The sequence below is a fragment of the Acanthochromis polyacanthus genome, chromosome 6, assembly GCF_021347895.1.
Source record: "Acanthochromis polyacanthus isolate Apoly-LR-REF ecotype Palm Island chromosome 6, KAUST_Apoly_ChrSc, whole genome shotgun sequence".
Taxonomy (NCBI): Eukaryota; Metazoa; Chordata; class Actinopteri; family Pomacentridae; genus Acanthochromis; species Acanthochromis polyacanthus.
Window position 1 is genome coordinate 15,612,356 of NC_067118.1, and position 20,942 is coordinate 15,633,297.

Consider the following 20,942-nt stretch of genomic DNA (forward strand, 5'->3'; position numbering starts at 1 on the left):
TTCTACAACAATTCCAATTCTGTTTTAATAATAAACATAAAGCATTTTATTACAACCAACAAGAAGATAACTGCACTATTGAAGGACAACTCAAACATTGTACAGTAGCAGACACATCATACTTACACCAATGAAAACAAGAAAACTAAAAAAAAAAACCAAAACTACATTTTTTCAATAACGTATAATAATCACCTTATCTTTCTAATGACATACTCTTCAAATTACAGGTCCTAGAGATAACATGGTTATGTGCAATATTTACATCATTTAGTACCAATAAAATTATGTTAATGGCATTTTTTATGCTCAGTATAAATAAAATAAATTAGTTCATCAAGCAAGCATACATTAAGTTCCACTTTGAGGTGTTAACAAAAGTTCAGACGACATATCAGTCAGTTGCGGTCATTTGGAAAAGATTCAGAGGATGAAATGGACAGCCTGTTCATTATGTTTGCTACATAAAGCTACTGGCTAATGTTGTCGAACAGATCCAAGCTACTAAATAATTCTTGCTTGCTATGAAGTACATTTTAAACCACAACCCAAAGTTTCCATGTAACGAACAAAATATTTTTTCGATGCAATGACGTGATGAAAGAAGAATGTGGACTACGAGTTGCAATGCAGAGGTTTTGAGACACCTGTTAAAAAAATACGATACCCAATTAAAAATTGGCTGAAATCCCTTTGAAGTAGTTTTCCTTTGCAGTAATGCACCACTGCCAGAACTTCTGCCACAATAAAAATGTTCTCTGGAAGTCCTGTTTGATCACTTGTAGTTGTGGATGTGAAATTCCACCATGGGCCTGAAAATTTATGTCAAGGATCTTCACTAGTGATGAAGGTTGAGTCCATGACTGGACCCACAGACCAATCAGCAGCCTTCAGTGAAAGATACCACTGTCTTTAAGACTAAAGAAGGTACAGCAGACAGAGCCCAGCAGAAAGGTCCTAAAGCATCTGAAGAATATTTAGAGCAAATTACTTCCACTGTGGCGTGTGCCTAAGTGTGGCTGCTCACTGTGCAATAAAAACATTGAGTTTTTTTGGCCATTACAACACAGTTTTCACTCTCCATCTGATGTTTTTGCCAGACCTCTAGTGAGTGTTGTGGCATGAACACTGGGAGCAGTGTATTGCGGCACAGGGTAACTACATCAAAGTAGCTTAGAGCAAAATTGAAATCAGGTAATTTTTGCTTTATACAGATCCAGTCCGAGAATTTATCAATCACAACTCATAAGTCTTGAGGTCCAGCGTAAAAGCCATTGTCATAACAAGAGTATGCTATATTGTGCAAGTGAGTCAGTATTTAGGAGACAATCTATAACAAAAACTAAGCTGAGATGCATAAAAAGGCAAAGACATTTAATTTTAGTTTCATGCATCTCTATTCACAGTATTCATCAATGAAGGCTTTATTTTCTGTCCAATCTGCCTGCTGGATTGTTGAGTTGCTTTTGAAACCCCTGTCAACCATTTTTGTAACTTTCTGAGATCTACAATCCAGTATTCACTACCATTTCACATCCAAATGGGCTAGCAGTAGAAAGGCCAACCGCTGACTGAATATCTCTCTCTGCTCTCTCTGTTTAGTTTGTTTCTCTACTATTTGTGGCACTTTCCATATGTACAACTGAGGGCAACATTGTGAATGTCTTCTTGGAGAGATTGTGAAAATGTGCACTATTCTTCCCAAATCTATCTACCAGTAATTCAAAATCTCCTCATCTCTTTTCACTCGACCTTCAGTTGTGGCTTTTCAGATCACATATTTTGGGGTTCCAATGTGGTTGGACAGCATGTCTTACAAAAGAGTTTTGACAGATCATAAACTGACCAAAGTTGTTATCCTGTCTGACTGATGGCCATAAATGCAGGAGAGTACAGTTGGCCACAGTGATTTTTTTTTCCACAAGGGTCTTCAGTAGCATTTGCCTAAATAAAAAAGGACTAACAGTGGTCTGAAACACCATGCCATGAATGTAAGAGGTATGCTAAAGGACCTGTCCCAAAGTTGTTGGATGAAGGCCAAGCTTGGAAAATTGACCCTACTTAAACCATATCTTTGCCAATAAAACGTCTTAAGTTCAAAAAAAGGCAGCTATAACTTAACGTTCTTGATGAATGAAGCCATTTTACTGTGACAGTATATAAATACTAAGTCCTTCCCCCTTAATCTATTTACTAGGGGTGATCTTCTCTAGCCCTGGCCAGGCTGGGATGTAGTAGCGAGGCAAAGTGCCTTCCATGAGCCTTTCCATCCACAGCCCCAGACGGTCCAGTTTGTGGTGGATCTGCAGGGTGGATATGCTGCGGGATCGATTGGATTTGCGTGGTGGGTGGTCGTCACGGGAACTGGACCTTGACCTGCCTCCTGAAGTGCCCCCTTCATCCTCAGATGACTTGCTGTCAAGGTCTTCCCCCGTGTAGACAGGCTTAAACAGACACAGATACTTTTGTGACCATTAAGTGCCAGCACATAGCCGGTATAGTCTATCTTGCGGTTTCCCCCATCATCCTCATCAGCATCAATCTGCATGGTGTCCTGGGCATATTCCAGCAGAGTGCTCATCCACTCACTGTGCTTGTCGATATTCAGGAAGGAAAAATGCAACGTCAGGCTCCTAGGAGAGTGTTGACAAGAACAAATGTGATGAAGTATCCATGAATCATACCATAGACTTTACTTATTCCACTGAGAATGCTTAGCTTACCCTGTAAAGGAGTAGACCTCTTTGGCAAACTTGCTAAGGAGGATGTTCTTGGAGGCATCAGTGAGTACCAGAACTATGTTCATGTGGCCTGGCCTCAGCTTCACCAGGTTGCTCATGTAGGTGATGTCTGTCAGCTCTGTCACCTCCACAAAATTCTTCTTAGGAGGCCGACTAAAATCACCAGCAAAAACACAAAGCTTAAAAACATGATGGTAAGGCTTTTCAAAAAAAGTGTTCAAAATGTAAATGTTTTCTTGCCTTGAAGTAGTACCAGACCCTGAAGACCCATTCTCTGCTTTCGTTCCATCTTTTGCCTTTGGTTTAGTCTGTTTATCTTCACTTGAATCACTGAAAACACAAAGGAAACGCACAGGCACAGGAGAGAAAAACTGACATTTCTTCTTTGTACTGAGTCATATTGTAACTTGAAGCATGTGAACGGTCAACCAACCAACCTAAAAGCCTGGATAACCACAGTGCCAAACAAGATGAACAAAGCAGAGAAGATAAGGGACAGAAGAGGCATCATCTCACGCCTGCAAGGGAGAAAATAAACATCTCAAAGCCCAATAGCTGGAAGAAAGTCTGTTTGCAAACTAAGTACTGTTGTAGTACCTCTCAGCAAAACTTTTAATTTTTTAACTGAATCTTAAATGAAACTTAACTTGTACCTACCAGTTGTTATGTAGAATATCATCAATGACTTCAGAGAGGTAATCATAAGATGCATAGATCCATCGGATTATAAACATCTATAGAATGAGGGTGTTAATAATGCGTAGCAACAGGACTGTTTAAGAAACCTGGTTATTACAATAGCTGTGACACTTGTAGCACATTGTTTGCTTGAACCAAACTTACAGATGCAAACTCGTTGTTGAGTTCGGGCAGCATGGCATCATGGATGAGGATAGACGGGTCCTTCTGAAGACGCTCCAGCTCCTCCAGAAGACGCTGCTTGTCTTCCTCACTGCCGTTCCAGGCAGTAACTGGCTTAAACAATGCTTTCCCTGCAGCATTACGCCGCTCAAGGATGACAACCTTCAAATACAACCGGACACATCTGAGCAAAAGGTGGCAAAGATGGCTCACAACAAGAAAACTGAAAAATAGACTGCCAATGACTTAAAGGTGCTACGTCCAAGATTTTAAATTTAAAAACAGCAATAATATGGCTGCAAACAGCTCCCTGCCATATAAAGATATAGTAGAGTAATGGCGTCCTTTAGAGAGAATGAAGTCACACCCTTTCAGTGGAATACTTCTCTGTTCTATGTTTTGCCAGTTAGTTCAGCTGCAAATGCATGTTAGTGCACACTGGTGCATGTGAACCCCTTCCTTTGAAACTGGTGGCCCTCACTGCGCTCATCAACAGACCAAGAATGACCTCCCAGATGGCAAATAAAAGTTAGCTAATGCACTGAAAATCCAAAAAGTATATTAACTGTGGGTTTTGTAGTGGATACTTTGTTTATTTGCATTCTTTTCACTAAATCTCAATGTAAGAGTTTCTGTTGCTGTTCTTGCATGTTTCTGTCTGCCCTACTGCTGTCTCTGTGAGCGTGTTTCCCACATAAATCCACTCCAGACTGTCTCACAAGTGGACCAGGGTCATTTAATATGGCTGTGTTTGTCTGTTTCCATTGTATGTCTAAGCAGAGTGGAACAGACATCAGTGCAGACAAGGATGCAGATGAAATAAAGATAGCATTACTCAAGTTACCCACAACTCAGCATCCTGGATAGTCTAGTGTGGGATAATGATTGTGGCTGGATTTTTTGCTCTCTCTCATGTACACAACTTTTTTGGTTGTAAATGAAAGTCAAGAGAGGGGTGAGATGTGGGCGAAGTGCCCTTTCTGAGAGATGCTGGTGCTCTACCAATAACCAGCGGTTCTGAATGCTGAACATAGAACCTTTAATCCTTTAATGGTCACAAATTTTCCGTGACAACTAAAATTTCACAGTTCAAGTGGGGAAGAAAGTGGATTCAATACATTCCAAAGGCTACATCACGGGAACAGGCAGCTTTATTATTGGACTTATGTGGATGTACCTGTGGTGGTGACTGTGCACTATCCTTGTTCTGCATGAGGATATCACAAAGTGGTTGCTGTAGCCGTTGGTATACATAGGCAAACCTCACAACTTCCTTAGTGTTAGTAGAAGCAAATGAAAGAAATGCCTGGTTCCCAAACGAAAAGGTCTCTTCATCCCCTGTGATCAGCAGGACACAATATCTGAGAGAAGGAAAGACACTGGAGTAAATTAGAAAGGTTGCACGGCCTAAAATTCCCTAAATGACACGTGGAAATTACAATAAAGAAAGAACTCAATGTGGTTTAGTTTTATCAGGTGTGAACAGATGGTAGAGGTTTTGGCTTGCTTACTTTCTACGTCTGTGAAACTGTTTGACAGGGCACAGCTCATCAAAGAGCTTCTGATTGACCAGCCGTGGTGCTAGCAGAAACTTATTGTTTGCCATGAACTCATCAATAATTTGCTTCTTCATTCCTTTAGCCTGTAAAGAAAAAAGAGTGAGGAGGCATTCTAATGAACATTTGTGTAACAAGGTCACTGTGAAAATAGCGAGTGGTAGAAAAATGGAACTACTTCACTTGCGCAGAAAGCATATTGCTTGTATTTACCTGTATAATGTCAGCCGGCTTGTCAATGTTCTCTTTGAAGACCAGCATAGTCGGAGCATAAGTATTAATATTAAACTGTTTCTGCAGATTGGCAGTCTCTGAAAGGCCCTGGTCCACATAGCCAAACTGCAAGTAGTCCTTATAAGCAAAAGCTGTCAGCTATGGATATACAAAGATGAAAGATTGCAATGTCTGCATTAGTGATCAAATTAGCTTTAGTGGCATCTGAGGTACATTTAACATGAAAAATAGCAAGGCAAGAACCTACTTTGTATAGCAGAGGAACTGCAGGCACTTGGTCAAACAGAAGTACATGTGGCTTGTTGAGCTCGTGCCAGCTGTTCAAAAACTGCAAGTCATTCTTGTCGGTCACCTGATATGGAAATATTAAAAAAAAAGATTCATTTTGATGAATGCAGCAAAACTTGTGGATCCATAATGAATCTGTTTTTTCATGTTAAATAATATGGTTAATACTATGTTTGTTACAAGGCATGCGGACATTTACCCGTTCCACGAGTCTCTGAGGGAGAAGGTCTTCTACAAACTGCCTTAGGTGCTCCTTTGCTACAGCATAATGGAAAAATGTCACTTTTCCATTGATGACTCCAAGAATTGATGGGGTGCGGTGAGCGCCGAGGTGGTTAGCTAACCGTCTCTCATAGCCAACATCCACCACACCTATTCCAACACCTGCAAAGATAGGATATCCACAAACACACATCAATCTTCTAAATTTGCCCTGTTCAATTTCAAAGAGGGCAGCACTGCTGGCAAAGTTTGGATAATTTATAGGTTGGTTCCAAACCTAGACTCTCCATCTCCTGCACCACCTCCTTCCAGACAGGCTCGATATGAATGCAGCTGAAACACCAGTCGGAGGTAATCTTTATCAGGTACGGTCTCTTGTAGCTTTCAGGCACCACATCACTGACATACTGGTTAAAGTGAAGTGTGTATTTGCTGTCGGCAAAGTCTCTGTGATTCTTGCTGTTGAAAGGAAAGTTGAAGAAGGACTCGTCAAAGTAAAAGCTGTCGTGGCGGTGGCCATAGCGGCCATTTCCATACGGCTGTGTATCATCAGTCTGCCCATAACGGTCAAAATTGGCACGTTTGTCCTCACTGGATAGGATCTAGGTTTAGGGTAGAAAAAATATCAATATGAAATATCTGTTCTTCTCATGCACATACAATATACTACAGACGTTAGAGGAAAATCACTTAAATGGTGAATGATTCAAAATTGCATAACATTAACTGTAATTCTTCTAAGTTGAACAGTAGAGCATTAACACTTGTGTAAACTGTATAACTGACAGCTTAGATTTACTATATCAAAAATACAAGATCCACAGTAGGAACTCAATGCAACAACAGTCAGAACACCTTTCATTACTTCAAAACTTTCATTATTTCAGCACTTTGTACGCCAACCTTATATCTGATGAAATACTCAATCCTCAGCATGGAGGACATCAGTGTTCCACAAACTTCTGGAAAGATATTCTGCCATTTTTCAAAGACATTTCTTGTTCAGCTGCTCTTTGCTGAAAGTGTAGTGTCGCTCTATGATTCTCTTTAAAATACCCTTAAGATATTCTATAGATTAAAGTTATGCAACAGACTGGGCCAGGTCATTGTCTGACTTTTACTTTTAGAAACTCTTGTGATGTTGGCAGTGTGTTTTGCTTGGTTATCATGCTCATCATCCTCTTCTGTCAACATTCTGCAGCCTGGAAATCATCTTGTCAGTCTTTATTTTGGTCTTTGGTTTTCTCTCACCACAAGCATGCTCCTAATATTTACCATTTTTCTTTTCACGTTCTTCAGCAAAGTTTCATATTGCAGTTTTGCGCTAAACGGCAAGATTTTTTTTCTTTGACACTAACCATAGAGGTTGATATTATGCACTTATTTTATGTCTTTTTACACTAAGCAACTGTCTGAGCTGTTATAGAACCACTTATTTCCATTAATAAGACTTAGATGTGATGAGTCTGAAGCATTTGCCTGTCTGTTTTACAGAAGAAAATTGTGCAAGTCCATGGCATCATTTTAGGAGGACTACCACTGCAGCTCTGATTAGTGGCACTATGACTTGTTCTATGCCTCCTGATTACTGCTTCAACTTTCAGATCTCTGTGAAGTCACAAAGTTTAATTCTTAATCCTCTGACATCTCTATGACCATATGTGAAGCTGGGGTGGAGACATGCGGATAGGCACATCCCATGGCTCCAGAACTGAGGACGTTTTGGTGTTCACAGGTCATTTTAAAACCATATTCATGCATTTAGACGAATTGAAAATCACAGCAGTACGACATTTGGTTTTAGTGATTGCAGGTTCTGTAACTTGTGTGTCAGTGACTACAGGTCCATACACTTGTTGCATTGAGATTCTAATTTGGCATCTGTGTTTTCAATGTAGTCTTTCTAAACCATTTTAAAAATTGTAAGAGAAAAATTCTGATTATCAACTTATAAATAATGTAATTATTGAGAGGCGACTAAATTTTCATTTATGTGCTAATTTATGTTGTACACGGTATGATGAGCCTTGTCTACCCATTTCAAATGATACCACAAGTTTAGCACCACATATGCACACTACAATGTACACAAAAATGACTAACCTCGTAAGATTTAGTAATCTTGATAAACATGTCTTCAGCGCCTGGATTTCTGTTTTGTCAGGATGCCTTGAGAAGAAGATCCTCATTTGTTACAATCTGAATATGAGTTATAACATCAAGTTGGTGTCATGTGAAAATATTTACCATTCTTTTGCAAGACGCTTGTAGACCTTCTTGATCTCGGCCTGGCTTGCACTCCTGGTTACTCCTAATATCTTGTATGGGTCCATCTCAGGCCCGCCGAGGGCTGGTCCTGCCAGCAGCACACAGAGCAGCACCACTGCAGCCAGTGGCAGAGACATCTTTGACCCTGCCATCACAGTTACCTTTAACGCATCAGAACGCATACAACCATTAAACTATAGTGAGGACCTTGACACATGTAATAAAATCTGTACAAATTTGGAAACGATCATTTGTGACAGCTTTCCCTCTACGACGGTGTTAGCCTTGTAATGATGGGAAGAAATGGTGAAGGCAGCTAAGGCTGCTACATATGCTTAACATGGCATTATAGCATGCTAACTACAGAAGCTAGTTATTATAGAGCAGCAGACTGTGTTACTTGACTGGGGCATTAACGTTGTTGCTTAATGATACAAGCTATATTATGTCTATTAGGATAGTGGCGGTGCTACAGCGCCTACAGCTGTCTCAACGCAACAGCTCAACGCTCCCAGTCACCTGAAGCAGACGGTCAGCCGCTACTACGCCACATATTTGGGGGAAGCTTTACTCTTCTCCGGCTCCTCGTCGCTGCTTAAGCTGATGTGGAAACGACAGCAAAATGTAAAGGGTGTGTTCAGAAGCATCCCACAGCTCCTCCAGAGCGAGCTGTCTATGGAGCTGACAACCTGCTGCCGTGAAGCAAGAGTGAAGGGGGAGGCGCACCGTGTTGAAAGTCATTTTGGGAGATGGAGTATTATGTGACAGTTACATTTGGTTTTGTGCGTTCGGTTTAATGTTTGTCGAGTTGCGCTTTTTTTTTTAGTGTTAATGCGTTATCGCCCGCAACCCGTGTGAAAGCGACGTGCATAAAAGCGAATCAAACGCACCCTGTTTTTTTCTTTCTCAGTGAACCAATCACAGGCGGCGCTGATGTAAATAAGGAAATAGCTAGTGCAACTGTACAAAACACTCGTAATACCCGCACAACGGTATCGATTCACCTTTACAGAGGAAAATGAGTACATTTTAGAACACGGTACGACCCTGTAATCACACCAGAATTTATTATTTAGAGCTTTTCACGATACTTCTGTGTTCCTCTCACTAATGGATGATGGAGGAAAGACACAAAAAGATTCTTCAGAGCAACCGGAGCAATCTGGTGAGAGACTTGGATCCATCTAAACTCTATGACGGCCTCCTTGAAAAGGGTGTTTTCACTCAAGACATGATCGATGAGATACAGGTAGGTCACAGAAACGAGCTTTCGGTTTGGGGACCAAAACAAACACTCTTACCTGTGACTGTGTCTCCTCTCAGAGCTCCGGGACCAGGCGAGACCAGGCCAGACAGCTAGTCCGGGACCTTGAAACCCGCGGGAGTCGGGCTTTCCCATTATTTCTCCAGTGCCTCACCGAGACTGGTCAGCACAGTCTGGCTGAGATCCTACAGATTGGAGCTCCATCAGCTCATCTGCAGCCTGTAGCCCCCATTCAGGCTGTCCGCCCTGCTGTCCAGCCGCTGCCGCTTTGTGAGTGTATGCTGTGGTATATCTAATAAGTCTCATTACTGTCCTAAAGACAAGCACATTCTTACAGTCAGCTGTAAGTCTTATAATATGTAGTGATGGAGGAAGTATTTACATCCTTTAAAAAAGTATTGGTACATCACTGTACAGTTACAAAGAAAGATCCTCCACTAAATGCTGCTTAAGTGAATATATGTAAGTATTATAAAAATATACTCATTAGTATTAGAAGTAAAAGTACTCAATGTACAAAAATGTCCACTGTGAATGTTACACTATTATCTTTCTCATGTTATTAAACTATTTATTATTCATGAATTAATGTAAAAGCAGCACTGTGCTCATTTTGAACTGTTTTGTATCCAGCTATTATTTGCACTGTTTTCATGATGGATTAATCATCATTAATCAATCTTTTTTGGGGGATGTGAAACAGTGGAAAATGTCATCAGAGGTTCTCTAAAAGGTTACTGAAATAGTTGCCAATATTCTGTCAATTGACCAGTTGATTGGTTGACTATTTTTTTCAGCTGTACTTGCATAAACTTTAGGGTTGCTTATTTTATATCAATACAGCTCATTTTCCCCTTCATATGTTTTCTGTGCAGAAAGTCCCAATGTGTAAAACTAAGTAAAGCTACAGAAGTCCAATATTTCCCTCTGAAATGTAGTGTAGTAGAAATAGAAAGTGACATGAAAATGATTCAAGTAAAGTACAAGTACCTCAAATCTGTTGTTTCTTGTGTAAATGTAACTAGTTACATTCCTTCTCTGATACTATGAGCACTTTGGTGTAATTTATTGTGTGTGTGTGTGTGTGTGTGTGTGTGTGTGTGTGTGTGTGTGTGTGTGTGTGTATTTATGCTCTCTTTGTTTCTTGAACAGCCCCTCCAATGGATGCTGATAAGCAGAGCAAATATACTGTCCCTGTCTACCCATTGCAGAAGCCCAGCACTACTCCCAGTCCATGTGAGCTATACAATTCATTTAAATATTGATAACAACGTGATAAGTTCTTTGATGCTCAACATATATTGATGTGTATGCCACAGCACCTGTGGAGAGCATAAAACAGGTCAGAGTCAGACGGGATAGTATTCAAGTAAGTACCCTAAATTTACCAACCACGTTGCAGTCAGTCTTACTTTTAAGCAGTGGCAGTGTGAATTGTTAAAGCTCATCGCCATGCTGCTTTTCTTTCTTCTTCCTGTGTGTGTGTGTGTGTGTGTGTGTGTGTGTGTGTGTGTGTGTGTGTGTGTGTGTGTGTGTGTGTGTGTGTGTGTGTGTGTGTGTGTGTGTGTGTGTGTCAGAGCTATAAAATGGATGCCAGCCCATGTGGTCATTGCCTCATTATAAACAATGTGGAGTTTGAACCTGAGTGTGAGCTGAGCAATCGCAACGGGTCCAACATAGACTGTGACAAGCTGGAGAGAAGATTCAAGGCACTAAACTTTACTGTAGAAGTCAAGACAAACCTGAAACAAAGAGTAAGACTCATTTCTTCTGCTGCTGTGTCTGAAGCTACATGTCAGATTACAGTGCTAACAGTTATCTCTATGTTTCAGCAAATCAAGCATGCGCTGTCAGCTTTGTCTAAGAAGGATCATTCAGAATGTGACTGTTGTGTGGTTATCATGCTGTCTCATGGGACTGAGGTAAAAATGTGCCCTCTGCTTTTTTATTTCTTACCACCCCACATTAATGATGAGTGTGAGCAATAGAAGCTGTTACATCACCTTTCGATAACTTGACCTGTGCTCCATCCAGTGATACTTATTAAAATCTTACCTGACCGTTTTCTCCAATCTATTCAAACTTTGATCAAGATGACGTGAAACAATACATGTTTATATTTATTATTGTAGGTGAGTCACAACCGCTTTCCTGGTGCTGTTTATGGTGTGGACGGACAGCATGTCCCAGTTCAGCAAATTACAAACTACCTCAATGGCCAGCATTGCCCTTCTTTACAAGGCAAACCTAAACTCTTCTTCATCCAGGCCTGTGGAGGAGGTAGCTACCACTGTTCAGTATCTGAAGTCACTGTGTATGAAAGTGAGAAGGGCATTTTAAGTGATCTAATATGGACACATTTGTTTTTGCCCTTGAGGTGAAAGAGACACAGGCTTTGAGGTGTCCCCTGATGAGGCTCCGCCATCCATTAGAGGAGAAGACGACCAGACAGACGCCATTCCAATGTCGTCCAGCAGTGACTCTCTGAGCATGTCCGATGAACCGGATGCCCGAGCCACTCTGCCGACCCCGAGTGACATCCTGGTGTCCTACTCTACTTTTCCCGGTGTGTGGAACTGAATGCGCTTATTTCGTTCATGCATATTTGCTGATTGATATAACAGTCTTTCAGATCAAAGTCAAAATTACTGACAGACCTGACTTGCTAGATGTATGTCCTAAATCCTCTTTGACGATGTGACAAATGCAGGCTACGTTTCCTGGAGAGACACCCAGTCGGGCTCCTGGTACGTGGAGACACTGGACCGTATTCTCGAGGAAAACGCTCCCACCGATGACCTGGTGACAATGTTGATGATGGTGAGCTTATTTTACCATATTGGCAAAAGTATCTGGGACCCTATTTGACACAGAGACGTATCTGATTATTGACTGTGCTCATTTCCAGGTTAACAATGAAGTCTCTCAAAACTCTGCAAAAGGGCTCTACAAGCAAATGCCTGGTTCCTTTAACTTCCTCCGCAAACTCCTCTACTTTCAAAGCCAGACATAGAGGAAAAGTTCCACTCTCAGGAAAAGTTAGTCTGATTTATTGCCAAAAAATATGACTTTAATATCTTGGGATTATTTTTTAGCAGAATTGCAAGATGTATGAATTCCAACTGTGTTTTTACTGACCATGTCTTATTATAGATTGCTATTTCTAGCAGTGTGTCACTGGGGTTTTCATTGTCATCAGCTTTTCTAAATGACCTTTTTGGGGTATTGGTGTCTTCTGGAAAGTAAATATTTACATACTGTGAAAATTTGTCCAGGTTAGTTTTTTATTGGTACGTGCTGGCTGCAAGTTTAGAAAGACATCTACTGCTGCTCACGAGCACAGTTAAGAAATGATGTTCAATTTATACAATGCGTTGATTTTTTAAAGCTATGTACTTTTACGTCTGGTTTGTTTAACACAGCGATCGTGTTCAGAATTGTACATTTTAACAACAGCAACTGGAGGTGAGGAAAAACTGCCCACTGACTAGATCTGAGCCACATGTTGGAGTTAAAAAAAAAAGTGGAGAAAAATGCCTGCGTGTCCTTCCGCTTCTTCCTTTAAAACCAAGAGAGAGCAGACCCATTTCATAGTCTTTCATAAGGCTTTTGCACATTTACAGTCGTGTGAACAGATAATCATGATTGTTGACCTTTCTGACATATTTGAACAAGCAAACATTTATTCCTCTTTGAAACAGTCCCCAAAGCAAAAGGTGACACATGTACACTCAAACAAATGACACTTACATTTGACTTGTTTTTTCAGTTTTATATATATTCTTTTTATAATACAATTTACCCATCAACACACATTTACACATCAGTCACATGGAAAAAGTAAATACACCGCTTACATTTATCATACCTCCAAGTTAGCATCAGGGGTTCCAAATTAGGTACAATGAGAACCTCCTTAGAATGACAGGAAAAACATCTTACATTTAAGGTTGGTGTTCTCTGTTTGTGGTGTTAAGTTCTAAAGAGCTCTCTAAGCTCCTCAGAAAATAGTTGTGGATACCTGTGTCTTTTAAAAGAAAAAGGGAAATCATTTACAAATGGATTTAATTTCTAACTATTTTCAGTTATGTGGGACTATCTGAACCAGCTAATTCAGCCCGAGAGCACTTCAGTGCCAAGAGAAGTGTACAAACGCCCAAAATTTCATCACTGCGTCTTGGAGTTGACAGCAGTTAGCTCAATGAGGAATTTTGCATCATGTCAAAGAGCTTGAAAAGAATGTGAGACCATCTGTCAGAAAGTCAAAATAAACTGGAAGTGGACCTTTCAACAGTATCAGGATCCTAAGCACACCAGAGGAATATCACATCTGATATTTATGTTCAATACATAGTTTTAAAATCTAATTTTATCCTTAGGCTCATATGAAAGAGGAGTAAAAGTTTGCTTGTCCACATACACTACTGTTCAAAGGTTTGGGGTCACCCAGACAATTTCATGTTTTCCATGAAAATTCACACTTTCATTCATGTGCTAAAATAATTGCACAAGGGTTTTCTAATCATCAATTAGCCTTTCAACATTACTAGCTAACACAATGTAGCATTAGAACACAGGAGTGATGGTTGCTGGAAGAGGGCCTCTGTAGCCCTGTGCAGATATTCCATTAAAAATCAGCTGTTTCCAGCGAGAATAGTCATTTGCCATTAACAATGTTTAGACTGTATTTCTGATTAATTTAACATTATCTTCATAAAAACAAAAAATACTTTTCATTCAAAAATAAAGACATTTTTGAAAGACCCAAAACTTTTGAACGGTAGTATATGCCAAAAGAAAAAAAATCACAACTACACTACATAATCCACACCAGAACAAATTCTATGATTAAACCACAGTATGCTTTACTAGCTTCTACACTTCAGTCCGCAGTACAGGGTGACCCAAAAGTTTGGAAACAAATGACAAGTCTATAATCCAAATAATATAATGTTATTTCAATAAATCAGTACCAAAGATATATTCAGAAGAGTAACAGATTAGTGTGAAACAAATATATTTCGACGTGTTCATGTTTGTTTTTTAAACAAAGTTGTGAACATTTCCAACGACTGGTTACACTGGTATCTTCTGGAATGTATCTTCATTCATGCTTATGAAGGTTCCTCAAACTGGCCAGTAAATGTTGCCTCATAGTACTTTTGGATGTTTAAAAAAATTAAAACTGTCAGATACTTTACCATAAAGAGTTTTGAAGTCTGACACTGATGGCCTGCATTTTGAAGTTATGCTCCAGCATACCATATGGTTCTATTAATTTTCTTCTGAGTTATTGCACAAGGCAAATACTATGCTTTTAAGTTATTTTATTATGCTGTAACAAAAATGGGTAAAATAAGAGTGAATTCATGCACCCCCAACTCAAATAGACACTGCAGTTAAACTTTGTTTCCAAACTTTTGGGTCAACCTGTAGATGATATTTGCGAGTCACAAGAGACCTCAGATCTCGCAGATCTCTCAAGAGTCTTATTTCTCTCCACTGCCACCAGGGGTCTCCATAAAATTAAAAATGGTTCCATTTTATCCATACCACCATCCGCTTTATCCTCACTAGGGTCACAGGGGTGCTGGAACCTATCTCAGCTGACTCGGGCGAAGGCAGAGGACGCCCTGGACAAGTCGCCAGTCTGTCGCAGGGCTACATATACAGACCAATAATCACACTCACATTCACACCTACGGGCAATGTAGAGTGATCAATTAACCTCAGCATATTTTTTGGACTGTGGGAGGAAGCCGGAATACCCGGAGAAAACCCACGCATGCACAGGGAGAACATGCAAACTCCATGCAGAAAGATCCCAGGCCACCCCGGGATTTGTACCGGGGATCTTCTTGCTGCAAGGCAAAAGTGCTAACCACTACCATCCACTGTGCAGCCCCCCTCACATTAACAGTCAGTTTCAAACACTGGTTTCTCAAACTTCAAATTAGTCACAGAAACAAGCTGATGGATATCAACTAACAAGTTTCTCTCCAGGGGCCTGTTTCACGAAGCAGGTTAAGTGAAAACTCTGAGTTTCTTAACCCTGAAATGAGGGAAACTCAGAGTTTTCCGTTTCACGAAGCGAGGTAACTCAACCCTGAGACAGAGGGGTAACTCTAGCCTGTTTCACAAAGAGAGGTAACTTAAACTCTCGGTCAGTTACGCAGTAACAGACTCTATGACTCTAACCTGGTCACCAGCAGGTTTTTCTGAGAAAACCTCGAGTTTCTCTCCATCTCCGCCCTCTTTCAGCCACACACCATATTTGATTTCCTCATTCGTTCAGTCAGTAAGCGGGCGAGTTTTGGCGTAGAATAGTTTCATTAACGATCCAGTGAATAAAGGAGCAGCATTACTGCACAGAGAATTAAATATTCATTGGGAGATTGTTATCAGACCGAGCATAAATGTTTTCGCATTTCCAGACAATTATCTTTTTGAGCGGTACCGTTTCATAATCGTTTCAAGTCCATAATCTACATAAACAACCTAATCCCTCCTTACATTTACATTACCAGCTGCAGTCATGCTCTCACATCCAGCAGATATTGTGTGTTGTGCTGTGGTTCTTTGCAAATGGAAATTATTTACATAATGTCAGAGATGCAGAGCACTAAACTAAGACAACTGTATGCAGGACGGTCAGAAAAGTGTGCCTGGTCCTGAAACGACTTTTACCATCATTGTGGACATAAACCTGTCAGAGCCATCAATGAGGAGTTCCACAGGACTGCAGGTGAATGATGTAGAGATCTGTTAAATTCATTTTAAATCATATTCTGTTAATGACATTGTGCTGCAGTCTCAGACTGGGATTAGTCATTTTAATTTCTTTTAGAATTTCCCAGTGTGATTGGCTGCATAGATGCACACACATCCCCATCACAGCTCCCTCACATCACGAATAGGAAGTCCATCCACAGCATAAATGTGCAGGTAGGCTACAGGTAGACTGACTACTGTTTCTAAATGTTAAAGACTGCATCATAGTTCAACATCTGTCATTCTCTGCACTGTCCAGATCATATGTGATGCTGCATACATCATTTCTAATGTAGAGGCCAAGTGGTCTGGGTCTGTTCATGACTCCAGGATTTATGGAGAGTCTAACCTGAGCAACAGACTGCAGCGTGGTCAGCAGCCTAAAGATTTTCACAATAGAATTCACTTGTCTCCCTCCTTTAATATACTTTAATACAGGGGTCGGCAACCTTTAACACTCAAAGAGCCATTTCGATCCGTTTCCCACAGAAAAGAAAACACCGGGAGCCGCAAAATCCTTTTGGCATTTAAAATGAAGACAACACTGCATATATCGCTTTTTTTTTTTTTTTTTTTACTTCTATGCCCTTGTTAATCAGTCGTGATTAATTAATTACAAAGCCTCTAATTAGATTCATTTTTTAAATTGTGTCCTACCACTAATATTTATCTTACCTGGTTAATGTCATTTTTGCTCTTGGACCTCATATGTTACGTAATGTTAGCTGGAAATCAATATTTTGCGAATGTCTATTTAACTTGTAAAAACTATTTATCTATTTATCTTGAGCTACTAACTTTTCTCCGGTAAGTCGCGGCCCTATTTTCCAAGACGACACTCCTCTGACTCTCTGACCTGCTGCCGTGTTCTTGCGAGTAACCTGTATTACCCTATCACGAGTACTTTTGACTCAAAGACAAGACGTGTCTTTCTTTGAGTGGAGCTTTAATATACAGGCTTGCCATTCTTGAGTACAAAACGATGTGAAACTACAGGTGTTGCTTCTCCATCTCTGCATCAACCTTGCGCTCTCATGTCCCAGCCAGGGGAAAACCCCAGCAGCACATCCGGTGGAGTGACACGTCAAAATAAGAGCGGTAATTTCACAATAAAACTATATTAAAATGCATTGAAACGCGCCTGAAAGGCAGAACAATTTATTTTCCAAAGTTACAGGGAGCCACAACAGAGGGCCGAAGCAGGGGTTGCCGACCCCTGCTTTAATATATCCACTATACATTACAGGAGAGTTTGATGGCCTTCTGCTGGGTGACAGGGGTTACCATGCCAACCTAGGCTGATGACCTCATACCCTGACCCTGAACCAGGCCCCCAGCAGAACTTCAACCGGGCTCACTGCAGGACCAGGACCCGGGTGGAGATGACCATAGGCCTGCTGAAAGCCCGTTTCCAGTACCTACATCACTTCAGGATGACCCCTGAGAGGGCCTGTGATATTACTGTGGCATAGAATAGCATAGAATAGAATAGAATAGAATAGAATAGAATAGAATAGAATGACTTTATTGATCCCCGAAGAGAAATTCAGTTGTTTGGTGTTATCTTTTTGCTTTTGAATTAAACAGTCTTACTGCTGATGGCAAGAAAGATTTCCTGAATCTTTCAGTCCTGCAGCGCAGGGATAGGAGCCGTCAACCAATGTTTTGTTGTTCACTGAGGCAAATGTGAAGTGGATGATCCATGTTTGTCAGAATGGCCTCCATCTTTCTAAGTCCCCGTCTCTCCACCTCATCCTCCAATGTGTTCAATCCAATTCCAACCACAGAGCCAGCTTTTTTAATCAGTTTGTTCAGACCCCTTGCATCCTTCTGTTTTATACTGCCTCCCCAGCAAACTGCAGCATAAAACAGGACACTTGCTACCACAGACTGATAAAAAATCTGCAACATCTTTCTGCAGATGTCTAGTGATCGAAGTCTTCTTAGGCAAAAATGTTGGCTCTGGCCCATTTTGTAGATGAAGTCTGCATTTTTAGACCAGTCTAATTTATTGTCAAGGTGTACACCTAAATATTTATATGATGTCACCACCTCGATGTCAACACCACAAGTGTTCACTGGATGAAGAGGGGTTTTGGATCTGTGGAAATCTATGATCATTTCCTTTGTCTTTGAGGCGTTGAGTAGCAGGCAGTTTTTGTGACTCCAGTCACTGAAGGCACTTATCAGATCCCTGTATTCAGCTTCATGTCCATTTCTGATACTGTACATGCCACAATAGCAGTGTCATCAGAGTATTTCTGAATGTGACAGGACTCAGTGCTGTATTTGAAGTCAGATGTATACAGAGTGAACAGGAATGGAGCCAGGACTGTTCCTTGTGGAGCCCCAGTACTACTCATTAATGTCCCAGAAACACAGTTCCCCAGCCTGACAAACTGTGGCCTTCCTGTCTGGTAATCTGTGATCCATGAAACACAGGAAGGATCCACTTCCATCTCTGTGAGCTTGTCTTTGTATGGGGGGGCTTTGCTGGTGACATTGTTGAGGATTTATTCAAAAGTAAAGGCACACTGAACCAGCATGACTACCACAGCATCCTGGACCATCACTTATTTTTCAACAGGACAATGACCCCAAACACACCTCTAGGTTGTGTAAGGGCTGTTTGACAAAGAAGGAGAGTGATGGAGTGCTGCATCAGATGAGCAGGCCTCCAGTCACCGGACCTAAACCCAATCCAGATGGTTTGGGATGAGATGGACCGCAGAGTAAAGGTAAAAGGGAAACCAAGTGCTTAATATCTCTGGGAACTCCTTCAAGACTGTCAAAACCATTTCAGGTGATGACCTCATGAAGCTCATCGAGAAAATGTCAGGAGTGTGCAAAGCAGAAAAATCATTAAATGAGAAGGTGTGTTCAAACTTTTGACTGGTAAGGTCAGTTCCCATCAGTCACAATAGTTTGTTTCCTTGACTTTTGTTCCTTCTTGCAGTGAACTCAACATTTGTCATCACTCACCAAGGCAAGGTACTGGTCTGCTCACTCCGCTGGCATTCCATTCCGCTTTCTTCATCATGTGTGATAAAATCTTTTAAAGGAGAAGAAAACGCTCATTAAAATTCACAAGTCAGCTTGACTAACAAAGACATAATGTATCTTGTCAAAACAACTCTTAAAAAAATAAGCAGCATTGCACTTCAGTGTTACTTCACTTCAGAAGCACAACATTAAAAATGCTGCTCAGTGACTGTATCAGAGATGAGCGTCATACACGAGACTTGCTTAAGCCATTAGGAGATCAAAAATAAATAAGGCAAAGCACATCCTCTCCAAACAGACAAGGGTGTGTGAACAAAGAGAGCACAATGTAGCATTAGTTTTGTTGGGTAGTAAAGTAGTTGATGAGTGTGCCTTCAGAAGTAATCGAGTTGTTGGGTGTGGCTAGAAAGAGACTGGACATGCTGGAACTGGTGCCGAAAAGAACATAAAATACAACTATTAAATGTCACATTACTTCCTGCTTACCATGTTTCAATGAAAGACATTTTTTTCCATTTGAAAAAAAACCCATATACTATCAGAGACTCAAGTGCAGAAACAAAAACACAGCAGACAGATGGTTGAAACAACAGGAATATTTATTAACAACAATGAATGTTTATACAGAATAAAACACATGCTGATGATGAAGAAGGGGAACTTATGTGACTTGGGAAGACAGCTGATTGACTACAAACTACAAAGGAGAAAGTTCATGAACACTGAAATGTCTACGTAAGCCAAGACAGGACAAAATACTACAGTATGAACTGGCCAGCAAAAGACAGGCTTAATCTTATGTAAGAAAATATACAGTCATGGAAAAAAATATTAGATCACCCTTGTTTTCTTCAATTTCTTGTTCATTTCAATGTCTGGTACCACTAAAAATATATTACCTGAAGAATACAATGAACGCTACAAAAAATGCAGCTAATTACATAATACTTTATGTCCTATTTGACATGCTTAAGCTTAATTGTATTCCCAGGGTATATAGAGGCCATTTCGTGTCATAAGCAGCACTACACGTGCAAAGGCCTAGAGTGGTTTCCTGCTGACATTCAAACTTTAGCACAACTCAGAAGTTGTCAGCTCTCACATAAGGCCAAAAGCAAAAGAATTATGTGAAGCCACAAAGACAGTCATCTTGGCACTGCTGGAAATTGGCATGAGTGAAAGACAGGTAGCGAAAAATCTGAAGATCTTCAAGACGGCCGTACATTACACCAAGAAAAATCAAGCCCAACATGGTAGTACCAAATTGCTACCTAGTTACGGCAGGAAATCCGTTCCTGTGTCAGAAATTGTCATCAAACCTCCAGGGGCCTTAAAAATGAGTGGGCACTGTCGAGAAATGTGACTTGTTTGGCATAAACAGTTGGAAACCAACTTCTTGAAGCTGGAATGGAGAACCACAATCCTAAAAACTAAGCAAATTAGTTTGAATTTGTGTAACAGGAATGGGCTGCTGTGACAGTAGGACAATATGAGAAGCTGGTGGAGAGCATGCCAAGATGGCTGCAGTCATAAGAAACAATGATTATGCAATCAAGTACTAACTCCTATTAATGTCTAAATAAACTGTTTTTGACCTGTCCAGGGTGTCTCCTGCCTTCACCCGAGTCAGCTGGGAAAGGCTCCAGCACCCCCCGTGACCCTAGTGAGGATAAAGCGGTGTATAGAGAATGGATGGATGGATGAACTGTTTTTGGCAGTACAATGCCATAGCTA

At 40.6% G+C, this 20,942-nt stretch overlaps 2 protein-coding genes across 2 annotated transcripts; one reads left to right on the forward strand and one right to left on the reverse strand.

Moving 5' to 3' along the window:
• Nucleotides 1–8,921, reverse strand: LOC110955511 (dnaJ homolog subfamily C member 16). Its single transcript, XM_051949362.1, is given in 15 exon segments — nt 1–2,467; nt 2,470–2,633; nt 2,724–2,894; nt 2,982–3,071; nt 3,179–3,259; nt 3,399–3,475; nt 3,585–3,764; nt 4,780–4,963; nt 5,114–5,244; nt 5,372–5,530; nt 5,640–5,744; nt 5,880–6,064; nt 6,180–6,504; nt 8,006–8,331; nt 8,690–8,921. Coding segments are annotated over 14 exon segments (2,163 nt in total). The 5' UTR covers nt 8,036–8,331; nt 8,690–8,921; the 3' UTR covers nt 1–2,186.
• A 179-nt stretch (nt 8,922–9,100) lies between these two features.
• casp9 (caspase 9, apoptosis-related cysteine peptidase) lies at nt 9,101–12,970 on the forward strand. Its single transcript, XM_022200533.2, has 10 exons — nt 9,101–9,419; nt 9,494–9,704; nt 10,587–10,670; nt 10,754–10,803; nt 11,012–11,188; nt 11,267–11,356; nt 11,567–11,714; nt 11,812–12,000; nt 12,145–12,254; nt 12,343–12,970. The coding sequence occupies exons 1-10, from the start codon at nt 9,285–9,287 to the stop codon at nt 12,445–12,447; spliced, it is 1,299 nt and encodes a 432-aa protein (XP_022056225.2). The 5' UTR covers nt 9,101–9,284; the 3' UTR covers nt 12,448–12,970.
• Nucleotides 12,971–20,942: the final 7,972 nt, after the last annotated feature.

What these genes read in the sequence shown, in the direction of transcription:
- casp9 (XM_022200533.2), top strand. Translation starts at nt 9,285, where the DNA reads ATGATGGAGGAAAGACACAAAAAGATTCTTCAGAGCAACCGGAGCAAT. An exon ending in AGACAAACCTGAAACAAAGA is followed by an intron (nt 11,189 to 11,266) that starts GTAAGACTCATT and finishes TCTATGTTTCAG; the next exon opens with CAAATCAAGCATGCGCTGTC. An exon ending in TGGTGACAATGTTGATGATG is followed by an intron (nt 12,255 to 12,342) that starts GTGAGCTTATTT and finishes GCTCATTTCCAG; the next exon opens with GTTAACAATGAAGTCTCTCA.